General features: G+C 40.4%; 1 protein-coding gene and 1 pseudogene across 2 annotated transcripts in view; one reads left to right on the top strand and one right to left on the bottom strand.

Annotated features, from left to right (window-relative positions):
• Positions 1-13,331, bottom strand: part of Gfpt1 (glutamine--fructose-6-phosphate transaminase 1) — a 57,153-nt gene extending 43,822 nt beyond the window's left edge. Inside the window, exons 1-4 of one of the 2 annotated variants that reach the window (XM_074049879.1) lie at positions 13,157-13,331; positions 2,927-3,034; positions 1,932-2,039; positions 1,042-1,167 (exon numbers count right to left, since the gene is read on the bottom strand). In XM_074049879.1, the coding sequence (XP_073905980.1) occupies positions 1,042-1,167; positions 1,932-2,039; positions 2,927-3,034; positions 13,157-13,163 (349 nt within the window). In that variant the 5' untranslated portion in view covers positions 13,164-13,331. The remainder of the gene's footprint in view (positions 1-1,041; positions 1,168-1,931; positions 2,040-2,926; positions 3,035-13,156) is intronic. The other variant, XM_074049878.1, reaches the window with a different exon arrangement.
• A 2,566-nt stretch (positions 13,332-15,897) lies between these two features.
• Positions 15,898-17,866, top strand: LOC141414834 (large ribosomal subunit protein P1 pseudogene; annotated as a pseudogene).

Genomic DNA, 17,866 nt, shown 5'->3' on the forward strand with positions numbered 1-17,866 from the left:
TAAATCTTTTTTGGCTTTTTTGTTTTCTTTTTTTTTGAGACAGGGGTCTCACTACACAGCCCTGACCTGGAATTTACTATGTAGTCCAGGCTGATGTCAAACTCAGGATCCTCCTGTTTCAGCTACCCAAGTGTGTGCCTGGCCAATGGGCAGCTTTTGATTTAAATTATAAAATCAAAAGGGATACACATGCACACATTCAAATGTGTACATCTGCTTATATTTAAAAGTGGAAATACAGACTCAGAACACTGGTTAAATAAGATGTGGTGACACACTCACACCTACAATCCGAGCACTAGAGAGGCTAAGACAGCAGGATCATGAGTTCAAGGTCAGTCTGGGGTACATAGTGAGTTTGATGCCAACCTGGGCTACAAAGCAAGACCCTGTCTCAAAAAAAAACAATGGTTAAGGGACTAGGGGTATAGCTCAGAAATAGAACATTTGCCTAGCATCCATGAGGCCTTGGGTTCAAGTCCAAGCACCACAAAAACAAACAAAACTGGTTAAATGGCCATGCAATGAGCACAAGGCCCTTAGTTCAAGCCCCAGTACCAAAAAAGGAAAAATAATTAGCGTCAGTAATAATCACCAATGGCTGCTAAAAACACAAAAGAAAAATATCCAAACATTACAAATTTCTAGAGGTAAACAAACACTATACCAATTTATAGGAAATATAAGCGACAAAAAAAACATGTTAAATGACATATCAGGGATGTATTCAATTAGCAAGATCTAGACTGTAGGAAACACAATAAACTACACGGAAAAGAGAGAAGGGAACCCGGAGTTAAGACACTGAAGAGTTATCAGTCCACATACTATATTTATTGGCTTCCAAAATAATCTAGGTATAGACAAATCTAATTCATGTACTTCATAACTGTTAAATCTGGATGATGGATAGATCAGGTTCTGTGTACTGAATATGTTTAAAATTTTCCAAATTAAAATAACAAAAACATAAAAGCCTTCATTCTTCTCCCACTGTTGGCCCTCCACCATCATTCCAAACCACAAAGAATCTGTTCATACCATTATTTTTATCAGAGCGCTGGGGATGGCTATTAACAGGATTGGGTTCTCCATGTGTTGCCCAACGGGTATGAGCTATTCCAAGATGTACATCAAATTCTATATCCAAATCCATATCCTGTTGTTCTGAAAAGATAAAAATTTCAGTGTTTAATAATCCTGTGGAGATGAGAGAGCAATATTAAATATAATTACAGTAGCTCCCCCGTTATCTATAACGGATATATTTCAAAACACAATCTGCCTGAAACTGTAATACAAAACACAAGTCCTATACCTTTTCCATCTTAATTAAGCACTTATCACGCTTAACTTTTTTAGTTTGAGATGCAATAGCAAAACTAGCAAGAATTTCCTTTTTCTTCTTCACAATTCTATGAATAGAAGATTCATCCTTATTATAGATCATGGCAACCTCAACATAGGATTTTTCTTCCTTCCTTATTAAGTAGAGACCTCCCACCTTCTTACGAAAAAGAAGCACTTTATGGCTTCTCATTAGCATATCTGAATTGCCAGCATCAGAATGCATGCATCTGGTGCCATCATTGAAGTGAAAACCACCACAAAATGAAAGACCAGACCATCACTAAAAATATCTTTGGTCCTATGAAGGGCCCCTCCTCAGACATGATTGTTCTGAAGTTACTTCATTCTAAGATACTGGGCTTGCACTGAAGCCAATGTACTTTACTAATTTCCTTCCCTGGTTGCTATGATCATTTGTAAAGCTCAAGCACAATTTAAAGTCAGTCAAGCAGTAACAAAACTACTTTTCTTCCTCCCTTCAATGTTAAGAATCATTATTCTCAAATGGGTGCCAAAATATGGGGTATCTGCTGAGGAGGGGAGAATGGGAAGGGGGACAAAACCCAAACTAAGTACATTACTGTGAACTTCTTCATCCAGTGCCTTCACCTTTCCTTTCTTCTTAATGAGCTGGATTTTGCAGGCATTGGCTTCCCAATCTTTGTCATTGCCTCCGTCAATTCCCACACCTAAATCATCGAGATGCAGAAAAGCAAGAGTATAGTATTACTCTTAGTATTACTAAGAGTATCAGTAGGAGGCAAAAATTTTATTAAAGATTGTATGTTCATTTTATTAATTCATTTACTTATCTATTTAACATTTACTTAAAAACCTATTATGTGTCAAGAATCATGAGAGCTGCTTGAGACAAAAACAAAAATAATCCTGGAATTATAACTCAGTGGTAGAGAGCTTGCCTAGCATGCCTGAAGCCCTGGTTCAACTTCAGCATCACAAAAAAAAAGAAAACAAAGGCAGAAAAGGATTCAGTTCCTGTCTTCAAAGCAGTCTGTTGAGAAGCAACACGAGGAAGTAAGTCCTCCTGACTTCACTCTTTGCTGATTTTGCTTTATTCTTTTGCAGTAATAAATCACAGCCATGAGTGCAACTACCGGTCCAGTCTTATGAGTGACCCTAGGGAATCATGGGATCTGAGGGTCTTAAGGGCTCCCAATGCAGGGGGAGCTAGAGTCAAACAGTCTCTATGAGAGGAAGTTATTTTAACTTGATTTGTCATTTATGTAAAATAGAAGAATCTCAGGAGGAAAAAAAATGAAAGAAAAAATTCAGAGTAAGGCTCTCAAGAATTTATTTCCATGAAAATGCCCATCTGATTTGTTTTTTTATAGTAACACACTTAACACAAAGAAGAAGCACTGCCCTACATGAATGGTAATAGTGTTGAAGTGACATAAACCCTTTAAACATAAGAAAATGAGAAAGGCAAAAATTGTTCACATTTGGATTCACAAAACAACAAAACAGACATTAGAATCTAGCTTCCTAAAAACAATAAAAACATTATTTGGGTTCAAGAATCATGCAAAGTCCATAGTATATTAAAAGAAAATACCAGCAGAATCATAGCCTCTGTACTCCAGTCTCTGAAGGCCTTTGATTAGGGTCTCCAAGATTTCTCGTCTTGTGCGAGGAACATGGTAATTCAAATAAGCAAATATACCTGCAAACAAATATTTAATGGGAAATTCTAGTTAATGAATCAAAACTGACATAATTATGTTTAGGATGTACAAAAATATGAAGGTAGATTTCCTCCCAGACACTTTTATTTAGTGGTACTGGGGTTTGAACTCAGGGCCTTGTGCTTGCTAGGCAGGTGCTCTACCACTTTACCACATCAATAGCCCACTTTTTGCTTTAGTTGTTTTTCAAATAGCATCTCGTTTCTTAGGCTGGCTTTGGCCCTCCTACTTACTCCTCATGTGTAGTTGGGATTATGGGTGTACACTACACTATGGTGTCTGGCTCCCCACTTTTCTTTTTTTTTTGGTGGCACTGGGATTTAAACTCAATACCTCAGGCTTGTTAGGCAGATGCTCTACCACTTGAGCCACTCCGCCAGCCATGTTTTATGTTTGGTATTTTTGCGATAGGGTCTCTGGAATTGTCTAGGGCTGGCTTCAAACCACGATCCTCCTGATCTCCACCTCACAAGTAGCTAGGTGTGAACCACTGGCACCCAACTGCCTCTCCATTTTAAAAAAAGAAATCTTTCTTTTAAATTATTATTATTATTTTTTTTTTGGTGAGACTGGGGTTTGAACTCAGGGCCTTATGCTTTCAAGGCAGGCACCCTACCACTTGAGTTTAGAACTAAAGGCAGTGAAACTTTTTCAAAGGGGAATTTCTTTACATATAAAAGACTGAGGTAAATGTCAAAAAAGAAATGTGTAGCTTTTTTTTTTTTTCAAAGAAGCTTGTAAGGCTGACCACTTATTTCCTTGACTGCCATTTTGTCAAGTGAATTTGACAATTAGCTAAAACCATGATACTATCCTACATATTATTACATTCAAAGAAAAAGCCACTTTCTAAAATAAACATTTTAAGCAGCGTATGGGTCCCACAAAACTACAGAGATGGAGTAACTTCACTTTCTTCCAATGACCACACTATCAGTAACATTTAGGAATAATGATATGAAGAAGACTTATAACTTTATTTTTTCTCAGCACTGGGAATTACATGCAAGGAAAGTGGTTTATCACTCAGCTGCATTCCCAACTCAATAACTTAATTATAGAAAAATTTGACTTAATATATATATATGACCTTCTTTAAATGACTGGAATCACTTGTTCACCATGCTAGCAAAAGACAACCACATATGTTGACAACTCTTGGAAATCCATGAAAAGTGAGTTTTTAGAAAAACAAAACTAGAAATAGAAGACTAGAACCAGATAAGCATACAGAACACTGCATGGAAATGATCTGGCCTCTTCTGTAGGTGTGCTTTGGCCAGGGTGAACAGAGCCTAAATATATACAAACTGAAGACCAAAGTATATGAAGACACAAGTTCAAGATGCCTACTTATAAAAGAACTTCACTTTTTCTTAACTACATTTCACTACAATTCTGCTGATACTTGAGGGGTTTAATTCTGTGGGACAGAGCTACAGAAGGAATAGTCTTCATTCACATCTGAACAGAGATCTTTATTTCTATAAAGAGCACAGTCCTATTGAAACATGCAAAATGCTATGCTATCAACATCTGACAGAAGAGTATGCTAATCGCCATGACTATGCCCTTAAAAGGAAATACATACTTTAAAATTCAGCTGGTACGGTGGCTCACACCTGTACTCCTACCTACTCAGATGCAGAGATCAGGAGGATCACGGTTTAAGGCCAGCCCTGGCAAAAATTTCGTGAGAATCCACCTCAACCCAAACAAGCCAGTTGTCCCAGCTACTGGAAGACCTAAATAGGATTGGAGTTCGAGGCTAGCCCTGGCAAAAACCTGAGACCCTCCCTGAAAAAATAACTAAAGCAAAGAGGGTTGGAAGTGTGGTAGAGTGCCTGTCTAGTGAGGCTCTGAGTTCAAATCCCAGTACTACTAAAGGGGGGAAAAAATCTAAAATCCAAAAAAGATTGTTTGAACTTCCCCCAGGAGGCAGTATGAGCCCAAAGATTGACAGAAATCCTGTTATTTCATTTGAATTCTTAAAAACCTTACATTTTGAAAGATTTTTTTAGTTTTCATGTAAAAATAGAAACTGAATTAGTCAACATCCCAGAGATAGCAACAAATAGTATTAGCAATTTCAAAGCACAGCAAGTAAGATGCCCACCACATGGGTAAGAATATTTCTAAGGTGAGAGTGGCAGCAGCACTACAGTGAGCAGGGCTCCACTTCCAAAGGCTCTCCCTGATGTAACCACTAGAGGGTGCAGGAGGAGCCACAGCAGGCAGTCCACCCATTTAATTCAGAAGCATGAGCTCCGAAGTTTTGTTAACTGCTGTAACTTTATAAAGTACTTGTGACAAGACTGTAAATCAAACTTTTATTTGTTGTACACTTCCTCCCATAGGTCACTGACTTGAGAAGAATCACACACACACACACACACACACACACACACACACACACAGATAACTACCAGTAAAGCCTGAAAGAAGTATTTTAAATGATCAGTAAGACAATAGGGCTAGGGGTCATACTTAGTGGTAGAGAAAAACCATGGTTCAGTCCCCAGTATCACAAAAATAAGAAAACAATATACAGAATATAACTCTTTTCCAAACCAACAGCAAGGTCTGTAACCTTGCTATTGCTATGGGGAGAGAAGATAGGAGGATTGTGTTATAGATCAGCCTGAGCAAAGTTGGTGAGATTCTGTCTGAAAAACAGACAGAAGTAAAAATAAGCAAAATGGACTGGAGGTGTGACTTAAGTGGTAGTGCATTTGTCTAGCAAGTTAACTACTCTACTCCCACCACTATGATAAGCACCAGCTAGACTGCTAAAGAAGAATCCAGTCTAGCTCACTGGAAGGCTGCCAGACTCTGATGCAGGCTGGAGCACTGGACAGCCTGAGAAAGGACGTTTAGAGCTGTCAAAACCAGATGCTTCAGTGCATCCAGAAATTTCACTCCTGAACCATCTTTTTCTGCTCCTCAAATTTTATATTTTTAACACACATTAGTTGTACAAATTAGTGGGGTTCACCATATTTCCATACATGTACACATCTCACACTGATCACATCTATCCACCCTTCCTCTCTTCCAGAACCCTTTCACATCCATAAGATCCCTCTCAATTTCTTTCTGTCCCTCCCTCTTACCCTCCCTTGTCTCTAGTGTCCACTATTCTATTCCTCACTTCGACAAGGCTGACTTATTGATTTCCCTACGTGGTGAGAACACGTGGTATTTGTCTGTGTCTGGCTTATTTCACTCACTATAATATTCTCCAGTTTCATTCATGTTGCTGCAAATGACAGGAGTTCATTCTTTTTACAGCTGAGTAGTATTCCATTGTGTAAACATACATTTTCTTTTCCTATTCGCCCACTGACGCATCTGGATTGGTTCTGTATTTTGGCCATTATAAATAGTACCGTAATAAACATGAAGTTCAAGTATCCTTTTGATATAAAGATTTCATATGCTTTAGATCTATAGCAGATCATATGCTAGTTCTTTTAGTTTACTGAAGCATCTCCAAACTGTTTCCCATAATGGCTATGTTAACTTACATTTCCATCAACAGTGTATAAGAGTTCTCATTTCTCTTCATCCTTGCCAGCATTTGTTATTTCTTGTCTTTTTGATGATAGCCATTTTATCATCAAGTCTGTTGAGTACTTTCTAGGGCTTTAGAGACTGATGGCACTGATCTTAAGATATGCATATCTTCTCTTTGTGGTCCATATAATAATAATGAGCATTCCAATCAGTGATGTCATCTATCAAAACTTACAAACTGCTTGATAAATGAAGTACTGCTACTACCAATAACCATTACTGTCATTTTTTGGTTTGTTGTTGGAACAAAGAAAAAGAGGAATAAAGGAAGCAGAAGTAAGAGCAACAGTTCTCCTTACACAACTGAGCAGGATCCGAAAAAGGAGAAAGATGAAGGAACTAAGATGTATGGAGAGAAATTTTCTAAGACTAAAGTAATATAGCTGGGAGAATAAAGAAAAGGGGATTGGCCTAAATCATACTTAATTAGGAAAAAGAGAGGGAAGAAGAATCTGTCAGTTTTACAGACCTGTCTCTTACAACTATTGATCCAAGACAGTCCACTGGCTGAGCAACTGCAATCTTAGGGTGGCCAAGAGATAGAATGGCAACAAATAACCAGCTACCATGCATCCAAGGCATGTTCACAGGGAGGGATGCATGCTCAAAACGTTGCTTGTTACATGAGAAATCACTAGGTCAACTCTTATTTTCAGGTATTTGACCTGTCATATCAAATTTGCCAATAAACACTTCTGCTTAAGGCAACTACAAAAGACCAAAAAGTCACTCTCTGATAACTGCTCCAGTCCTATGGAGTAGTTGTGTGAGCTTAGGATATTTTCTACTGCAGATCAGCATGCACTTTCAAAGTGAAGTTTTCTTATTAATGGCACACATTTGCAATAAAATACCTCCTTACCTAAACAGATGCTTGTACCTACAGGTATCACTCTCTAAAAACAGCAACTTAAATTCAGTAACATAAAAGCACTATGAACAACTTGTTTAAAAAATTTCAGCGGGCATGGTGGTACATGCCTGTAATCCTATCACTCAGGAGGTTGAAGCAAAAGGATTTCAAATTCAAAGCCAGCCTAGGCTACATTATGAGACTGTCTCAAAAAAAAAAAAAAAAAAAAACTTTTCCAATGTGACCTGGATCACAGGATTAAAATATACCATGCAGTTGCAAGTAGAGACTTTATACCTTACCAAAACGAACAACTTAACTGACTAATCAAAGTTTAACTATGCCTGCTTGAATTTATGTCCTTATGAATAACAAATCTTACGTTGACACAGTTTCCATGAGCTATGCACATGCTCCACCACTGAGCTACATCTCCAGCCCAGAGAGCTTTATTTTAACACATGAATGTGACAGAAAGATGTTGGAGGGCTCTCCATGTCAGTACACATGTATCCACCTCATTCTGCTTAATGGCTACACACTAGATCTATCCTATTTTACATAACCACTTTCCGCCTGAGATCTGTCTAACTCTTTACAATGACAATGCCATGCTCCAATTCAACTTATAGACATCGACCTGATGTTTACATAAAAAAACTCAGTATTATAATTAGTTACATTCCATGTAAGATTCCTTTTTAAAATGTATTGATAGCATTTTCTGCAATCCTAAGAACACAAAAATTGTAATAGATGTGTTTTAATTGTATTACATCTTTTTTCCTATTTATAAAATGCTGGGTCAGCTTGGCATATTTTTTCATTAGATAGTTTCAGTATTTCAGGACCTTAGACACCTCTTAGTGATACGTGTTCACAGTAACAAGTGTTCATTCTCTAAATTTAACATTTTTACAGCACAGTGGTAAAGCACATGCTTAGCATGCATGAGGCCCTAGATTCAGCCCCCAGCACCAGGGAAAAATGCTGGGTCAAATCTCCTCTCCTTTGCTGTAACCCTATGTGGCCACTAGAAGGAGCTCTAGGACATTTGCCTGGCACATTTAACCTTCTGGTGCTCACATGCCGTTGGCTAATTCTAATCATCCACTCTGAGCCTTCTGAGTCCATCTCTCATATCTCTTCCATTTCTCTCTGATCACTGACATCAGACTACAGTTCTTCATCATCCTGCCAGGTCAGCCCCTTTGGGTCCACTGTGCTGTCATTCCCAAGTCCATCCCTGCATTAAACTAAAGAGACCCATGCAGAACTCTTCAACCCGTATCAGTCTACTTCCACGTAAGCCCTTCTAAGTACTGACCATCCTGAGAATTCCTCGCTTACCTAACTTCCAAGTGTCTCCCATATATTATTTCAGAGTCTGGAATACACACAATTCTCAAATCCCATCTCTTTCTCCCCAGCTTCTTTCTCATTTCTGGTAGATATGCACTATAGAATTGAAGCCACCTTCTTCAACACTTAATTCTTTCTTAGAAGCTCAAAAAGAGAGACATATTCCACGAACTACCCTCCAAAGCTAGCCTCTCCTTGTAACACACACACACATTTTTGAGGGGCAGTACTGGAGTTTGAACTCAGGATCTCAAGCTTGCTAGGTAAGCATTCTACCACTTGAGCCACACCCCCAGTCCTTTTTGAATTGTTTATTTTTGAGATAGGGTCTCACTTTATGCCCAGACTAGCCTGGAGTACAATCCTATTTGTGCTTCCCCATGTAGCTGGGGTAATAAGAATGCACCATCATGCCCAACCATAGGTTAGGAAAGAAAACATGACTGACCTTTTTCTACTTTTGTATACTGTCCAAGCAACCCACTCCCTTGGAACTCTTTCACCCTAACCACTGTCCTTTGCTCTCTTTTTCTGGTACTTCTATTTCTTCCTTCAACCCCAACAGTCATTCTCAACCCACTTCTCCCTCCACTCACTGATGGGAAAAAAGATGATTAAACTCTCTTTGTACCCTAGTCGCTATCAGTCACCATTTCTCAAGGCTGGCATCCTGCCCCCATTCAGGCATGGAAATTCCTGGTCTAGCACAGATAACCCAAACCCAGAGCTGTCGGGTCTCTGAATTTCGGCTTGTGGCCTATGATACGGCATTAACAGGGAGGTGAGCCACCACCTACAGCTACTGTATAAGCATTAGTTTCCTTTCCTCTGACCAGACAGCAATTCCTTGAAGACAACTCCCTTGTTTTACTCATCTCTCCAAAGGGCAGTGTGCCAAACATGAAGCCATCACTTCATAATATCTTCTAATACTTTCTAGGTACCTGAAATATATAGTCAAAAATTTCCAAATGGCAGAAAAAGAACACTATTTGCAGGATACTAAAAAGAAGCAACATCCATAAATGAGGTAAGTGAAGAATGGTTTCTAATGAAAGGTTTAAGAAATACTAGGTTAAACAAAGTTAGCAAGTTTACTTTCAGAGCTTTCTAGAATCTTTAATCTTGCTAACAGTCAGTTTCCAAGAGCAGAATCTCCCAAGCTGCTGTGCTACAAAACCACTTTCCCACTCTCTCCTGCACTACTAGCATCTATTAACTTCTCCCTTTCCAAGTAACATGATAGAGGGAAAATGCCATTAATTATCCCTCACAACTTTATATCCAGCATGATTTCTAAGGGTATGTTAATAGTACTGGTTTTATGGCTCATCCTAGCAGCCAGTGTCAGCATCCTTCAATTATTTCCAAGGCTATTGGTATAATTACAAAAATATATATATTAAGGATTCATTTCAGGATATTTTTGGTTTTTTCTTTTAAATTTGGGAGGGATGGTACTGGGGTTTGCACTCAGGGCCTTGAGTGTGCTAGACAGGTACTCTAGCATATACTTGAGCCACAGCACTATTTTCTTTAGTTATTTTTTTTAGGTAGTCTCACATTTTTGCCCAGGCTGGCCTCAAACAGAGATTCTCCTACCTATGTCTCCCATGTAGCTGGGATTACAGATATGAACCACCATGCCCCATCTGTTTGTTGAGATGGGGTTTCACTAGCTTTTTGCCACTCCCCTAAGGCTTTTGAATTAAATCCTCATTTATAAAATTCTGTTTATATACACCATCAGATCAGAAGTGTGTAACTAACATTTAAAAACCAGAAAAAGCTATGAAAAGCTAGGGGTAGTTTAAGTGACCTGATGCCTGACACTTCAGCAAAATCAAAAGTAATACAGGGGCTGGAAGTGAGACTCAAGTGGTAGAGTGCCTAACCTGGTAAGCTCAAGGACCTGAGTTCAAAACCCAAATGCTAAAACAACAAAAAAAACCCTACAGGTAATACAAATAAAAATGACAAAGTGTGTTTCAGGAATCAAGACTAAGCCCGTAATTCAAGCTCCTCAGTAGGCTGAAGCAGAAGAATCAGAAGTTCCAGGCCAACCTAGGTAACTTAGCAAAACTACATCAAAATAAAATAAAAAGGGCTGGAGATTTAGCTCAGTAGCAGAGAGCCTGCCTAGTACAAAACCCTGATACAATGGAATCAAGGGGAAAAAAAATGGAACCAAGAATAAAAAAAAGATAAAATAATTTGGAAAATAGGCACCCTACTCCTCTCTGGGAAATCCACAATATTTATTATTAATTTAATGTGTTAATATGTTGCTTCCCAGAGTTGCTTGCCCTTAGAATCTTTTTAAGTGCCCAACACCAGTTAGTAAACATTTTAACAGTTTTGTTAGCATATCTGATTGAAACACTCATCACAGAATGAGAGTCCTCACTAATCTGCTTCAATATTTTACAATGTTGTAACAAAATAACCTTTTAGAGAAACTTGATTAGGCAATGAGTAATGGAAGGGAAATTTCTAAATGTTCCCATCTACTCTCATTTCCACTCAATTTTTTGGCCTAGAAATTTTATTTCAGTGATTACGATGGCTGACACCTGTAATACTAAGGCAGGACTGAGATTTTCAAGGCCAGCCTGGGCTACATGGGCAGACCCTGCTTCAAAATAACAAAACAAAACAAAACAAAACAAAACCCCAAAAATCAAATCAAGACAAATGCTCATCTTAACTTTCAAATTTTACATTTCAGAGGAAATAAACTGTGGACACTATTCTGAAATTATGCAAAACTCTTGGTCTGGGTCAAAAGGAGGAGCTTCAAAATACGTCACTGAATATCTCACTTATCTTTATAGTCAGTCTGTTTCTTCAGCAGTAAAACTCTGTTTAATGGATGTAATACTATATGGGCTATGTGAAAACTGCCAACATTTAGACTCCACCCTAAAAGTCTTCCTTATCTGAGCCTTTCTAAACCGGATCTGATTTCTTTTGTGTTTGAGTTCTTCAACACCCTTTTTCTCCAGGAGTAAGATGAGAAAATAACCTGCAACCTGAATATCAGGTACTTGACTATGCACACAACTAATCATTCAAATACAGTTAATTACTGAATGAAGCACACTGGTGGTTAACAGGTTTTGAAAATTCACTACTTCACAGCTCCAAACTAAATTATGGGTTTTGCAAAAACCATTCTACTAATTAGACACAGCAAAAGTATAACTAATTGTGAAGTCAGCTCTACTCTAGTAATTTCAGTAAGTTATTTATAGGTGTTTCTGTTTTTATGTGGATTTTTAAAATCTAATCTAGATTTAAACCTGCTCCTCATTTTCAGAAGCTGAAATGAACATAAATACAAGAGAACTATAAACTAGCCAGTACAATCCTACCCAGTTCCTTCATGCAAAAGGCCAATTGAAGAATAAGTTTACCAAACAGCTTCAATTCTATTACAATCATACCTCTCTTTAAAAAGTCTTCTTTCTTCTAGAGGTGACGTCAATTGTAAATTTCAAAAAGAAAAGTAAGAATTCTTTTTATTGACAATGGCTAGGTTAATCCTAATTTTAAGATATCATCAGTTATGTCAGACATAATCCTCTCGATCACTTTCAGTAACACTTTTAGGTAATAAAATAACTCTGAAAGCGTGGAAGATAAGGCCCTAGTTTTATTTTCAGCTGTTATTTTAATAGTGCACATGCAAGTGATAGCCGATATTACTCATAGCTAGTGTTTTAAATGGGAGTAGAGGACATGCAAGTGGTACGTGTGATCTATCGCCAGGGGCATTTCTCGGCCTCTTCCACCAAGGCATAAGCCCACTTCATCAAGTTATCGATTAGTAATGGTTTCTGTCAAGACAGGGAGCGGCAGGAAGTAAGATCCTTGTAATACCACTGCCGGAGCTCTATCTAGAGTTCTATTGGGCCTGCCAGAAAGAAAGCGATTATTAACTTTTTTTTTTTTAATGCAAGGTGAATCAAGAGATGCCACTGATGTTCCACAGGTAGGCTCACTCACCTGGTAGCCCATTTTGAAGGCACCTCTCCGCACCTCCTTTTCACATACAGGCATTTATCCCCCTCCGGGTTCCTCCTCTACGCAAAGGCGCCCCCTTCGGCCCTCTGGGGACCACCACTTCTCAGGTGTCCTGCTTGGGACCACGACCTGCGCTCCCGCCCCCGGCAGCCAAGTCACAGCCGCCACAGGACGCCCCCTGCTCGTCACGCGGACTTGGCCGCCCCGCACCCCGGGCCTCAGCGGCGCCGGCACCGCACCCCAGGACCGCCCCCCAATACGCCCCCAGCCCGCGGCCCCTTACCGCACATAATGCTGGAGGCGCGGCCCGCGCGGCGAGGTTTGAGCGACTGGCGAGATCCGGCGTGTACACACGAGCCTGGGGGCGACGTAGGGGCGACGGGAGAGCTCCGGAGCCCGGGTGGCAGCGGCACGACTCCCTCGGGATGCGACGGCTCAGGCAACGACAGTCTTCTCCGCCTCCCCAGCTTGGCCAGCAACCGCCGCCGGGCCCCGCCCCCCGGCGTGCAGCGCGCCGCCGCGGGCTCGTCCTATTGGGCTGCGTCCGCGCCGCTCACGGAGTAGGTCCCGCCTCCCCGCGCCGCCCCGCCCCCTCTCAGGTCTACGCAAGCGCTGGACTGCTGGCGGCGGAGACGTGGCAGCGGCTGGTGGTTGCATCCGCCTAAGGTTCCTGGAGCCGCCCGCCTCAGGGCGAGCCTCGGGATCCACCAGACCGTGGGGGAGGAAAAACTCCGCGCCTGGCAGAGAAAGACGGAAAGAGGAGGATGGAAATGTTAGCAAAACAAACAGCACGCCCAGACCCGACCTTCGGCGTGCCAGAAGCGGGAAAAGAAGGAAGAAACCACGAGGCTTGCAAAGGAGATCGTGGGGGACAAACAAGGCAGGGTGCAAAAGGAACACAAGGCTGAGGAAAAACTGAAAACTGGTTGAGGTGAGGGGAGAGGGGTACCAGAATTCTTCACTGCAAAGCGCCATTCGGACCAGTCTTCCCGGTGACAGGCCATTCAGCTCCCCACTGAGCTCTATGTAACGTGCTAGGTCTCGGCGGTGGCCTTCGCACCCCCTCCCTTCCTCCCTAGTCCTAGGTTTATTGCAGAGAGGAAGCGGAGGGTTGGAAGGCTGAACTATCCCAACTCTGCACCCGGGCTTCAGAAACTCCAGGCCCGCCTCCGATGGCCACCTGGAGGACTGGAAATTTCCTGTCAGCGTGTTTCACTCCTGAGCGATTAATTCTATGAATTAATGCACCGTTCCTGCCAAGAGAGACTTGATGAGAGAGGAATGATGTTTCTGAGAAATTATTACCTGGGCATTTGCTTCAGGAAGACATAAATCGTATCTTTAGTCAAATGTAGATAGTCAAGACTATCTATAACCCACAGAAATTCTAACCCTGTTGAGGTATCTGTCTAGTCTTACCTCATCCTAGTGCTCTCTTCCTACCTCACCTTCCAGCTTAACACTTCAGTAAGGCGGCACAGTATTTCTCTTACTAAGCCAAAATTCTCAAATCTTTTGTGCATTTTAGTTTCTCTCAATAGAGGCCCACCCCATCTGATTAAATGCTACCTTTTCTTTTCTGAACATCCTTTTTGTCTCCCACAGGCTTAGAGCTGCTCCTTAGCTTCTTATTCTTTGAGCTGCTTCCTTTAGTGCAAAATGTTTCTATATTTCATGAGCTTTATATCTGCCCACTAAGCTGTAAGTTTCTCATGGATAGAAAGTTTCTTCATATAATCAACACCTAGTTTAGACCTTAGCCAAAAGTAAAGACTCAAAACCGTTTTTTGATGAAGCGGGGGGCAGATCATATCTTAGCAGAATTAACCTTCTATGACTGGTTATAGGAGCAAATGAACAAAGGACTTTGAAATTTTTCTTAGTGAAGAAAATGGGTTTTTATCATTTGCCTCATAGAGGCCGGAAGATGTAAGTTTTTGAGTAAAGCCCTTTGTTACTTCAAGCTCTTAACCAGGTCTCTAGACCCTGAGCAATGTTTTAAAAACAAACAAAAAACAGGTTGTTTGTTTTGTTTTTGGTGGGACTGGGGTTTGAATTTAGCTTTGTGCTTGCAAAGCAGGTGCTCGTAAAGCAGGTGCTCTACCACTTGAGCCATACCTCCAGTCCACTTTGCTCTGGTTATTTTTTGAGATTGTGTCTCAGAAACTATTTGCCCAGGCTGGCCTCAGACCGCAATCTTCTCCATCTCAGCCTCCCAAGTAGCTAGGATTACAGGTGTGAACCACTGGCGCCCAGCTGAACTGTTTGTTAATAAGCAATACATTTCTTAATTCAAAAAACAATTGTCTCTGTGGGTACACATCTTACATAGTCTAACAACCCTCATCTAAGAGATTCTGGTCAGACCTGGGTGATATTGCCCAGGAATTTAGATGGGGTTCCAATGCTTACACAATACCTTTATTCAGTGGCAGCAAACCTGTTTACCACAAAGAAAATGCTAGCAGTACCACCAAAGTGCTCTTGGTCCAACTATAATAAATGATTGAACCCCTTGCTCTCCTCTTCCACCTTCTGCTCCCTCACAATGACAGTTCAGTTGTCTTAGCCATCTCCATCCTACAGCTATTTTGGAAGATGCTTATGCACCAACTGAAAAGAAGAAAATTTAAAGGTCAATATTTTCCCAGCCCAGCCTTGAACACTCACTAACCACCACAACAAAGAACTCTTTGTAACCTTGTGCTAGTCAAGATAATGACAGGGAAGAACTTTGTCTGACCCTCGTTCAAATAGAGTTCTGCCTCAGCTGGGCCACTGAAAATAAGGCCTGGAGGAGAAAATAAATGGTCTATGAAGTAAAGGCAACATCTGGGCCTAATTTGAACATCCAAAGGAAAGGATTTTCTAGCTTAATCAAATTCTGAACAGACTTAACAAATGAAAAAGAAGGAAGAAATGAAGGAAAGAAGAAAGAATGAAAGAGGGTCTTGTTCACCCTCTTTTATATAAGTCCCCTTCTCTGTTCATATATTTAGGCCCATCAGATCTGGTGGTTCTCAGTGAAAACATATCACTTGATATGCAGCCCAATGGGCTGAAGGCCCTCAGGGCTTCCAGTTGCCATTTCTAAAGAACCAAATAACCATAGTTTCATCAGGTACCTACCACCATGCTGGGCAGTGCCAGCCTATACTTGTCCTCACCATGGTCTCTGTCTCTGAGCTCACCAGCACCTACTATGCCTTCATCTTACATGACAATGAGGTGACCATCACAGAGGATAAGATCAATGTCCTTATTAAGGTGTCTGATGTAAATGTTGCATTTCTTCAGCCTGACTTGTTTGCAAAGGCCAATGTCAACATGTGGAGCCTCACCTGCAATGTAGGGGCTGGCAGATCTGCTCTAGCAGCTGGTGCAGCACCAGCAAAAGGTCCTGTCTCCTCCACCACTGCTGGTCTAGCTGAGAAGGAGAAGCAAAGAGAGGAATCTGAGGAGTCTGATGGTGACATGGGTTTTGGTCTTCTTGACTAAACCTCTTTCATAATATGTTCAATAAAAAGCTGAATTCCATGGGTTGGACATATAGCTCAGTGGTACAGCACCTGCTTAGCATGTACAAGGCCCTGGATTCAATCTCCACCACTGGAAAAAAAAAATCAACTTTAACTCTGAAAAGTAAACAAAGGGAAACTGGTGTTAAATGGTTGGGGCATAATGAAAAAAGGACTAGATAGCCACCCACAAAATGGATATAAAGGGACCAGAAAATTCCCTTGTGAAAAATGACTTCCACTCCCTACCATCACATTTCTAAACTCAATCAGTAAATATACATTTAATGCACATCTCCCCCCAAGTAATTATCAAGTATGAACATTTTAAATAGTTTAATTGTAGAGACTGCTTATAGGGTTACTTTTTATTTGGGTAACAATTGTGAAAATATCACTAGCGAATGGGAATTTTGATGGGGATAAGATAAAGATATTTCTAAAATCAGGAGGAAGGCAGACCTGAATATACTGCCTTGGTGAATGACAGTGGGCCAGGAAGGTGCACTATAAGAGCATGAGGAATTGAGCATGGTGAGATAAAGAGGCAGCCAAGATATGGAAGAAGGGCTCAGAAATGGATGATGAAAGCAAACCTTACACAATGGAATAGTTAATTTTATGTATCAACTTAGCTGGGCCACTATGTCCAGATAGTTGGTCAAATACTATTTTAGGCATCTCTGGGAGAGAATTTTTGGATGATCTTAACATTTAAATTGGTGGGTTCTGAGTAAAGCAGATTGCCCTATGTAATGTTGGTAGACCTCATCCATCAGTTGAAGGCTTGACTGGAATAAACGTCTGACCTCTCAGAAGCAAGAATAAAATCTGTCAATATACAGCCTTTGGGTTTGAACTGCAACATGCAGCATTGGCTCTTCCCTGCACCTCCAACCTGATAGCCCACACTGCAGATTTTGGACTTACCAGTTTTCATAACTGCATGAGCCAGTTCCTTAAAATCAATCGATCAATATTTATCTATCTGCACATATCAATACAGTCATATGGGTCACCTAATGACAGGGATATCTTCTGAGAAATTTATTGTTAGGCAAATCTGTCATTGTGCAAACATAACAATCTAGATGGTATAGGTCAATCACCTAATATGGCCTCTTGGTGCAAACTTTTTTATATAAGTAAAAGGAGCACAATACAAAACAATGATAAAAAGTATAGTAAATAAACTAATAAGTCATTTATTATCAAATATGTATGTGACTGAGCTCAATGATAGAGTATGTGCTTAGCATACACAAGGCACTGAGTTCAATTCCCAGCACCATAAAATAATGAACAGTACCTGATTGTATGTGCTATACTTTGATAAAACTGGTAATTCAGTAGGTTTATAATAACACCACCACAAATATATGAGTAATGGCATTATGACAGCTACAATGTTGCTAGGTAATAGGAATTTTTCAGCTCTATTATATTATGGGACCACCATTGTATATGCAGTACAG

Source organism: Castor canadensis, chromosome 12 (genome assembly GCF_047511655.1).
Source record: "Castor canadensis chromosome 12, mCasCan1.hap1v2, whole genome shotgun sequence".
NCBI classification, from domain to species: Eukaryota; Metazoa; Chordata; class Mammalia; order Rodentia; family Castoridae; genus Castor; species Castor canadensis.